The sequence below is a fragment of the Podarcis cretensis genome (genome assembly GCF_951804945.1).
Source record: "Podarcis cretensis genome assembly, chromosome: 15".
Classification (NCBI taxonomy): Eukaryota; Metazoa; Chordata; class Lepidosauria; order Squamata; family Lacertidae; genus Podarcis; species Podarcis cretensis.
Genome location: NC_137185.1, coordinates 13725924 through 13736007, shown reverse-complemented (window position 1 = coordinate 13736007; position 10084 = coordinate 13725924). Strand labels below are relative to the sequence as shown.

The window sequence follows — 10084 nt, the reverse complement described above, 5'->3', positions numbered from 1 at the left end:
TCTATGATTTACCCAGACCCCCCTTGCCTGCCTTCTTACTTAAAAGCAGTCAGGAGTTGGCTCTGCCTGTCATTATCTCTTGCACCCCCTACTGGTGGCCTCCCTGCTTTTCACCCTATCAATCCCAATGGACACCAGATGGAGGTGGTAATATTTGGGGGTGGGGGCTGTAGCAAGCATGTACCGGTATTCTTAATCAAAGAGGGCTTTTCTGCTCATGACCATTGCTGTCAACTTTTCCCTTTTCTTGCAAGGAATCCTATTCGAAATAAGGGAATTTCCCTTTAAAAAAGGGAAACGTTGACAGCTATGCTCAGGACCAGGTCCTGCTTGTGGAAGATGGGGCTCGTCAACCTGGGAATGGAGCCCATTTAGGAGAAGGAAAACTGATCTGAAATCTGCACTGCCTTGCAGGATATATTTGGGAGAAGGAAAGGCACAAATCCAAATATTTGGCAGCCAAGCTGCCAAATGGACACATTACTCTGCTTTCCTTTGGACCACAAGGCCAAGAGGGGTGGGGTCTTGTTTTCTGGGCAGCCCCGGACCTACATGCACACTGCTGCCCAGGCTTGCACCCGAGGAGGTAACCTCTGTGCTGCTAACGCAGTAGATCAGTTACCACCTCTGCAGGACAGAGGTGCGCTCGAGGGTGGCATACCAGTAGCAGCCTGTAGGTGGCAGCGCCACCGAGCAGACGCCAGGCGGGGATTGGAAGCTGATGCTGCTGCAGCAGCAGCCAGGAGCTCCCTTGCCGTGCAGGAGAGGTGAAGCGGGCGAAGTGCGCCTGCGCAGCTGGAAGGGAGGGGGATTTCTGCATTGCAGCGAGGTCCGTTTTGCAAGAAACTGGGGGTCGGAAGGACCCCATGTAAACTGAGGCACGGAAAAGGAGCTGGCAGCAAGCCTCAGATCCCAGGACAAGCACATCCATCTCCCCATGGTGATATCATTAATTAAATTTGTTTTTTGGCGGTCCCTTCTGTAACAAGAGGCAGAAACCCAACAGGTGTAGCTTTCCTCTCCGTGCGATTCCGAGCTCTGTGTGTGTGATGGCATGGAAAGCGCTTCTGCAAAGAATCTCTCTCTCCCTCTCCCTTTTTATCCCTCCGAACAGCACTGCGAAGGACGTTCAGCTTGGTGACAGTGCCTGGCCAAAGATGAAGAAGTCAATTTTCATGGTTAAGTGGTCCTAGTTCTGCACCTTATTAGCCTATTCAAGTGGTGGTGGGAGGGAGATTCAGAAGAAGGTCAAATGCTGGCAGAAGTCCCCAACAGCATGTAACACCTGTGCTCAGAGACCCGGAATCATATAACGCTTGTTCCATGTTTGTAAGAAATCAAACTTGGCAGCACCCCCACTTTGGAATTCCCTGCCTATTGAAATCAGCCAGGTGCCTTCTGTTCGGCACCTGCTAAAAACATTTTTCTTTAGGGCAAGCTGACCCAGACATGTAGAATGTTGGCATGTGTCATAATCTGGTTTTTAGCTCACTCCACTGTCAAACGGCTCTTACCATCAGTAAGTTCGTCCTGATGTTTAGTCAGAATCTCCTTTCTTGTAACTTTTAAGTTACTGGTTCAAGTCCTACCCTCCAGAGCAGAGGAAACCAAGAGAAAACAAAGCAGTTTCCCAGACTTCTGCCCACCCCAGTTATCTTCCAACAGCGGCAAGCTGGTACCCATTAGGACTCGTAGGATGGAAGACCAACAGTATGAGAGCCAACAACAGGCTCCCTGATGGGCTGCAAGAAGACAGGGCAGGCAGGACTGGGGGCGTAGGGCCCCATTTTCCTTAATGTCTCAGCCTCCACCTGTCCAGTTTCTCAACACCCTTCCCAAAACATGGTGCCAACAACTGGACACAGTACTCCCAATTCTAGCCTGACTGGTGCAGAATTAGCTAGAACTATGACTTTTCACGATGTAGACAATTGGTTTAATGAGGTCCATTGGTTGCCTTTAGGCCAGTTAATATGTGAAGCATATCCAGATGTTGTTGGACTCTGGCTCCCATCATCCATAGCGAGTGCGGCCCCTGGAACTGCACAATGGGAGTTGTGATCCTGCAGCACCTCAATCTTTACCAGTGCTTCAGCACATAAAAACTTCAGAAGCGCCTATGATGCTGGAAGACTTACCGGTACATGTTTCCAGAAATACAGGCACATCCTATAAGAGTTACCAGGGGTGTGTGGGGAGAGAAGGCGCCAGTGCTGTTAACTCAAGCTTTTGAATGGGTTGTGACTAACATATGCAGCTGCACCCTGGCATTTCGCTTAGCCCGTGCTGCAGAAATTGTGACTCACCATTTTTTTAAAGTCTCTCTGTGCAGCAGCAATCATAAGACTGTAAGACAATCCTGGCTGCTGGATCAGACCAGGAGCCAGAACTGTGCCTTGACTCACTGGCTCTGCAAAGGAGACAACCAGGAGTGGAAAGTTTACACTTCACAGCCCCAGAATGGAAAACTAAAAACAGAAATCCATGGCCCTTGGGTGCCCTCTCAAGAGGTTTCCCCAGAGACATTCCTCCTTAAAGCTCAGATCTGATAGAGAACAGGGGCAGGAAATCTGTAGACTCTAATTTCAATCAGCCTCCAACTTACACAGGCAAGACTGAAGGCAGACCACTCCTCTGAAACCTGCTCTGGTTTTGGTGAACATCAAGCCTGTGCATAGAGACCCACAAAACCTTTAAGGGGGGGGTGGGCATTTATGGCCCTCCAGATGTTGAATTACAACTCCCATCATCCCCAGGCAAGGCGTTGAGAGCCCAACCACATCTACAGAGAGCCATCGCGTGAGAAGCGAGCCAGCAGTAAATCATACTGTGCAAATTGGAGTGAAGTCTTTATTAGCAAAGACATGATCAACACAGGAGTGTCAGGCCTAATGAGCCCAGCAACTTAGTTCCACTAGGTCTTGCCTCTATGAAGCAGTTGCTGAGACTCTCAGTTGGTCCCCGCCTCTCCATAGCTGCCTAAGTCTTCCTCCTCTCCAAAAAATGTCCCAAGCAATCAGAGACTGCATCTGTGCATCAGTAATCTCTCTTCAGCCCTTTTCATGCCTCTTCTGATCCTGGGAGATGAAGGGAAGAGGAGCTTGTTGCAGGAGGGTGATAAACCCATGACTCTTCCCCAACCTAACTCATCTCTGCCTCTTGGCCTCCCTCCTCTCCTGCTTCAGCTTCTGCCTCTTGATTCTGGACTTCTCTCTGCCACGGACTCTCCCAGCTCACTAAGCCCTGTTGCTCCTTCAGCTTCTGACACCTCCTCCCCACAGTCTTCTCCCTCTGACCGCTCATCGTCATCCTACCAACACTCCCTGAGCTCCGAGACTTCTTCCCCTGGGGGTTCCCCAGCTAGCTCCTCCCACCATTCCTCTGCATCCAACCAGTCCATGACGCATAGATCCCGTTTCTCCTCTAAGGCAATGCCATCAACACCCTTGAATTACATGCCAGCAGTGCTACAGCTGCATTATCAACTAATCTAACCTAGTCCAGCACGGATTTCCCAATTTAAATGGGCTGCGTGGACGTGATGGAGATGCAGCGGTGGCAGAATTGATACCTGCCAGATCTTCTCCAAGCAAGTGTCTGCTCAGGTGGCAAGATAAATGTTAGGAGTAAGCCACACATTTGTTTATCCCCAATCAACCTACATAACGTTCAGGCAAGGCTTGGTATTTAAACTACTCTTGCATATATGAAGTGTCCACCACAATCAACCCCCTTTATATCCAACCGTCCACTGAATGGACAAGCTACCGCCAATGAACATTGTGCATCTGCTTTTTGATGGCATTTAGCCACCTGTGTCCTGAACCATTGCTCCCTGCTCCATCTTATCTGGCATGCAGAGTTTCCCGGGTTCAATCCCCAGCAGCTCCAGGCAGGGCTTGGAGGGGACTCCCTGCCAGAAAACCTGGATAATTCCAGATGGGCCAATGCTCTGACTCATTTCAGTATAAGGTAGCATCCTATTTGAAAGCCAGTGTGGTGCAACAGGTAGGGTGCTGGACTGGGATCTGCAAGGCCAGGGTTCAAATACTCACTTGGTAATAAATAATAATAATAATAATAATAATAATAATAAAAATAATAATTGGCAAGCCCAATGAAGCTCAGTGGTTTAGACCACAGCGCCACCCGCCTCCCTAATAATAATAATATTTATATGCTGCCCATCTGACTGGATTGCCTCAGCCACTCTGGGTGGCTCCCAACAAAATATTAAAAACACAATAAAGCACCAACCATTAGAAACCTCCCTTAACGGGGCTTCCTTCAGATGGGGTGTGGGAGAACCATATGCCTTGAGCTCCTTAGAGAAAAAGGTGGGATATAAATGCAATAAACAGTAGTATATTTAAGACAAAGCGTTCACTCCATAGCTGCTGAACATGGATACAGTCATACCTTGGTTGCTGAATGCCTTGGAAATCCTATGTTTCGGCTCCCGAACGACCGAAAACCAGGAGTTAGTGTTCTGGTTTCTGAACGATTTTCGGAAGCCAAACGTCCGGCACGGCTTCCAATTGGCTGCAGGACGCTCCTTGGTTTTCGAACAGTTGTGGAAGTCGAACAGACTCCCAGGACGCATTCTGTTCAAGAACCAAGGTACGACTGAATTCTAATTCAGGCTAAGTGGCCAAAGCACCTTGGTAGTCTTTCAAGGAGAACAAGTTGCACCACCACATGTCAGAGGTACTTTATAGGAACAGAATACTGCCAAACTGGGTTCCATAATCAAGAAGAACATATTAAGAATTGTGGGGTTCCTACTCCCTACCATTTCACTACAATGGTCCCCTTCATACAGATCTCCAAGCCTGGGCTGCAGCTTACGAGATCCTGCATACAGAGCGTATTCTGCACTCGACAGGATCTCGCTGCAGCCAGACAGATTCCCAGACACACGCCCATTCACAGCTGCCAAGAATAAAGCAGATTCCAACACAAAGACCAAATAGCACTGACATCAGATCTGTAAGTTTATTTGCTCAATGTACGACGGCTACATAATGACTCACATTCATGATATTCCATCACTGAGGAAAACTGCTAAGAATGGTCCGTGTGTGAAATAATTCCTTACAGAAACACGGAGTTGGAAAAATAATCACTGATTAGACCTTAAAAAGAGTTCACTGCATAACATGACAGAAAAGCACAAACAAAGGCTCATTCGAAGAACATAGTCATTTTTCCCCTACACTGTAATAGTTATAATTTCACCATGACGAACACCAGACATTAAGATTAAGCTAACACTGGTGTTTTCTTTTGCTTTCCTTTTTTTAAAAAAAATCATATATAATTGCATGTCACTATAGCAACATCCATAACAGATCAGTTTCGTTACGATCACTATTTGGTAGAGCAAACTTTTACCCCCAAAAAAGGAAGGGAAAAAAATAGGAGGAAAATAAATAAATTAAAAAACTTTAAAAAATTGTTGAAGACTATTTGTCATAGGAATACATAACATCTACAGTATAAGTTAATAAATTTCAAGCTACTTTATAGAAATACAACACCAGCATGCACAATATTGTATCAATAGAATAATGGAGCAGTTATTCATTTCACTGGAGAGACAGTTATCATATAGGCAAGTGCATTTCCTTAACAAAACAAAACAAAACAAATCGAAAGAAACCATTCAAGCTGCTCACAAGTCCCCACCCCACCCGCGACTCCGTAGGTTTTAGCCCTCTTGTGCGATCTTTTTCCCCCTGCATAAAGTTTTCCTAAAGCAGCCAGAGCAAAAATAAAAAATAAAAATCATCATCATCATCATCATCATCATCATCAAGAAAAGGTTTTGTAATTCCAGTAAATCACTTCCAATTCAAAGCCAGGGAGACTCATAGCTCACACTACATGATTGCAAACCAAACAGAAGCCTAGACATGGCCTTCAAAGTAGTCTTGTGACATTTCCTAAAAGGTTCCCGTCCGTTTACCCAGGTTGCAAGCCTCTCCCTCCTCTACTTCGATCCCACAGAGCGTAAGATAAGCCATGGGATTTTGGCGTGGCTATTTCCCCAAGGTGGCTCAAAAGAATAATAATATAATGGAAAAATCACCGAGTGCAAACTCTCACGATGCAACAAAAGTTTGTGGTTTTTTTTTTATGCAGCTGCTTGGATACTTTAATGCTGGACTCGCTAGCATTTTGCCTGTTGTCGATTCGCTTTTAAACCCAGACAGCCTTTGGGACTCGCAGGCCACCAAAGCAGCTCACCCCCACTGCCCAAAGCATCAAACAACGTGAGCATAAAAAACCACACAGCACTGTGTCAAATGGAGTCATTCATCTCCACAAGGGGAAGACAAATGGTGTTGCACAGGGGAAGGCCCCATTGGAGGCCATTCTCCTTCTATGCATCCCCTGATGAACAAAAGCAGGCAAGCAGAGAAGGAAAACCATCAATCTGTTTTCTCTCTTTTCAAAAAAAGGGTGGGTGGGTAGAAAAATGACAGAAAACGACTTGATTAGCTACCATAATTGTCTATTTTTTTCCCTTCAAGGAATCAAGACCTGTATGTGAACGGATTCTCTACAAGTTCTAGAGTGCCTAAGGGTGTTTTTTTTGGGGGGGGTGTTTTTTTAAAAACAAACGAACACTGGCAAGCAAGCTCTCACCTTTATGTAATTACTACATTTCCACATCATTTCACTTCGCACCACAGGCTTCCCACAGACCAGAGACCTGGCTTTAGTAAACGGGAAACCAGGTATCTGCCATAATCTTCTGGCACAGAAGGGGGGGGGGTCAGATTATAATCACAATGGCAGCATGATTCCTGCAGAAGGGGCCATGACACCTTCACCTTCTTTTTAAAAAATGGAAGAAATCAGCATGGTCTTGGAATATACCAGGTACAGTATGAGACATACAGACCTGAATTAGTCAAATTACATTACAGTTCAGCAGCTCCTCCTTTGACCAATTATATTATGATCGCTTCTTGCTGGGGGCGGCCTCTTGGGACTTTGTACTGTATAGCTGCTTACAAAGCACCCAACAGAATGGCCAACAGATGGATGTTCTTCAGGTGGCCTTTGGGCAACTGGGGAAACCGAGTCGGGTGGGTGAAGCCCATCTGCAGGTGTTAAGGTTGCAAGGGAGATGGCAAGCCAGAAAAAGCAAGCAAAAAAAAGGTTTACACTCAATGGCTCGGTGTCAAAAATATGGCTGTCATGTAGAAAACACTGTTAAAACTGCAATTTAGCAATAATACTGAAAGCTGTCTCAAGCATCCTGACTAGATGGGCTCTTACGGGTTTGGAGCCTAGGACTTTCCTCCCGCTTTGAAATTATGCTTTAATGAGCGTTCCAAAAGTTCGGGGCAGATATCAGAGAGGAGACACACACAGATGCACCTCGACAATGGAAAAGGCAGGGGACATTTTAACTCGGGGGACAGATGGATGAGAAACCTTACTGGAACCACAGAACTGCTTCTCTCAAATGAACACACGCACACGCACACATACACACACAAAATTAAACCCCAACAACGAAAGAGAGGGCCATTCCATCCAAGTTAGTCATCGTCAACTTCCACGTACGCCTAGCGATTAAGATAACTTAAAAGACAGCTCCCCCTTGAATTAATAAGTCTACAGAACAGTCCATTCGCCATTGTGAGGCTGCCACAATCGAGTTACTCCATTCCACCCAAGCACAGCCAAGCCTGACCTTTCCCGCTAAGTTGTGTTTTGGCAAAAGTGTCAAAAGAGGCAATCAAAGACAGGTTGCGGGGGGAGCCTCCCTGGAAGGTCGCCCCTCCTTTTTGTGTTTTGTTTTGTTTTTTGTCCCCCTCCCCCACCCGACCCCCTCCCCCCCACACCTCGTGGGAAAACAAAATTAAAGACTGCAGTAGTAGCATCAGCGTGCGGCTGCCAGTCCATCCGGAGGGGGGGGCGGGGTCCTAGTTGTTGCCTTCGCCACCGTCGTCGTCCTGCTGGTCGCTTGTCCAGAGCGTTAGGTTATCGCGCAGGAGCTGCATGATGAGCGTTGAGTCCTTGTAGGAGTCCTCGTTGAGGGTGTCCAGCTCGGCGATGGCGTCGTCGAAGGCCGTCTTGGCCAGGTGGCACGCCTGCTCGGGGGCGTTCTGGATCTCGTAGTAGAAAACAGAGTAGTTAAGCGCCAAGCCCAGGCGGATGGGGTGAGTGGGCTGCATGTGTTCCTTGCTGATCTCGTGGGCTTCGCTGTAGGCCTTCTCAGAGGACTCCACCACCGTCGCCCTCTTCTCCCCCGTGGCCACCTCGGCCAGGTAGCGGTAATAGTCCCCTTTCATCTTCAGGTAGAAGACTTTGCTCTCGTACTGGGTCTCACTGCAGTTCTTGATCAGGTAGTTGTCGAGCAGGCTGAGCACGTCCTGGCACACGGCCTCCAGCTCCTTCTCAATCTTCTCGCGGTAGGCCCGCACCATCTCGATCTTCTTCTCGTTGCCGTCGGCCGAGGTCTTCTGCTCGATGCTGCTGATGACCCTCCAGGAGGAGCGCCGGGCCCCCACCACGTTCTTGTAGGCCACCGACAGCAGGTTCCTCTCTTCGTTGGACAGGGGCTCGTTCAGCTCCGTCACCTGCACCAGAGAAGGGAGGACACAACAAACAGGCCCAGTTAGCTTTTGGTCCCCACACTTGAACCTGCCGCTTTCCAAAGCTCACTCCTGCTCTATGGAAAAGTCTTTCACTAGCTCCCCCCAGCAGCAGATGCCATCTTAAACATCCCATACCTAGATTGCTGCCATCCTGTTAACAGAACAGGATGGAACTGGAGGGGAGGGAAGAGAGGAATTAGGAAGAATACAGGGGGTCAAAAAGCTGTTTAAAAAAGCCACACTAGTAGCTATTAAGTTTACCAGCTTGACATGAGGATTTCTGCATTTGCAGTCTTTTATTCCCCATCCATCCCTCCAAAAAGAAAGGAAGAGTACAGAATAGGGCTGGGCAATATATCAATTTATCATCCACAACCAGTTTGAAGTCCATATTGTGATATCAGTTTCATAATTTTTGACCTGGCAATATATTGTGAATCATGGGGTGGGTGGGTGTGCTATGCAAAAATCATGATGTGTGAAAAACCATGAAGCCAGCCAATGCCTCTACAGAGCGCAATCCTTATTTCAGACATCATGATATGTCAGTACATGGCGATATTTAGCCAGGGATATATCAAAGTTGAAAACCAGGTATCGCCCAGCCCTGGTACAGAACACTACATCCTGCAAGGGATGTGACCATAAGCTAGAGCATTTGGAGGATAGAGGACACTACAAATACAGCCTTCGGAAGTGCAACCATTAATTTTAGGGTTAGGAGGGAAGACTTCCAGCACACTCCTTTATGTGAATAAGGCGGCACACATTTTAAAGAGCTGCCGGTAGCATGAGGCTGTAGGCGGGACTCATTTCAAAACAATGCCTGGCTGCTGTCTTGTGCTGGGAAACGACATTTGCATTATGGGTTGGTGGAGGACAAGGGCTGCCATCAACATACACCCCAGCTGCCTACTGCTCTTCCCCTAACAAACCCCGCCTTGCTGGTCACAGAAGAATCACATTTTTGTTTCGAGGGATCAAGAAGAAAGCCATAAGAAACAAACCTAGCCAAGCAATTGAAGAATAGAATTGTAGAGGTGGAAAGGACCCTGAGGATCATCAAGTCCAACGCCCTGCAATGCAGAGGTCCCGTATGGGGATCAAACCTGCAACCTTGGTGTTAGCTACACCACACACTAACCAACTGAGCCAATATCTGTAGACTCAAGATATGGGAAAGGGGGAAATGGAGGATGAAAGTTAACTGATCCATCAAATGTTTTAATGGGGGGTCCTTGAAGGGTTACAAAGGCAGCCCAGAACTATAGGACCCAGGCCTGAAAGTAGGTTGCTGAAAAATTTAAAAACACAGAAACAAAAAAACATCCATGGCAAGTATTGGGGGGGGAGGGGAGGGGAGATACAGGAAAGAATCCAGCAAGCAAGGACAAGAATAGGCAAATAGGTTGAGAGATGAGTGTGTTCCGAGATAGGATGAATGTTGGGATTTGAGAGGACAGTAA

At 47.3% G+C, this 10084-nt stretch overlaps 1 protein-coding gene across 1 annotated transcript in view; it reads right to left on the bottom strand.

Annotated features, from left to right (window-relative positions):
- Window positions 1-4981: 4981 nt before the first annotated feature.
- Window positions 4982-10084, bottom strand: part of YWHAG (tyrosine 3-monooxygenase/tryptophan 5-monooxygenase activation protein gamma) — a 28639-nt gene continuing 23536 nt past the window's right edge. The window contains exon 2 of the mRNA XM_079955878.1: window positions 4982-8600. Coding sequence (XP_079812004.1) covers window positions 7944-8600 — 657 coding nt within the window. The 3' untranslated portion in view covers window positions 4982-7943. The remainder of the gene's footprint in view (window positions 8601-10084) is intronic.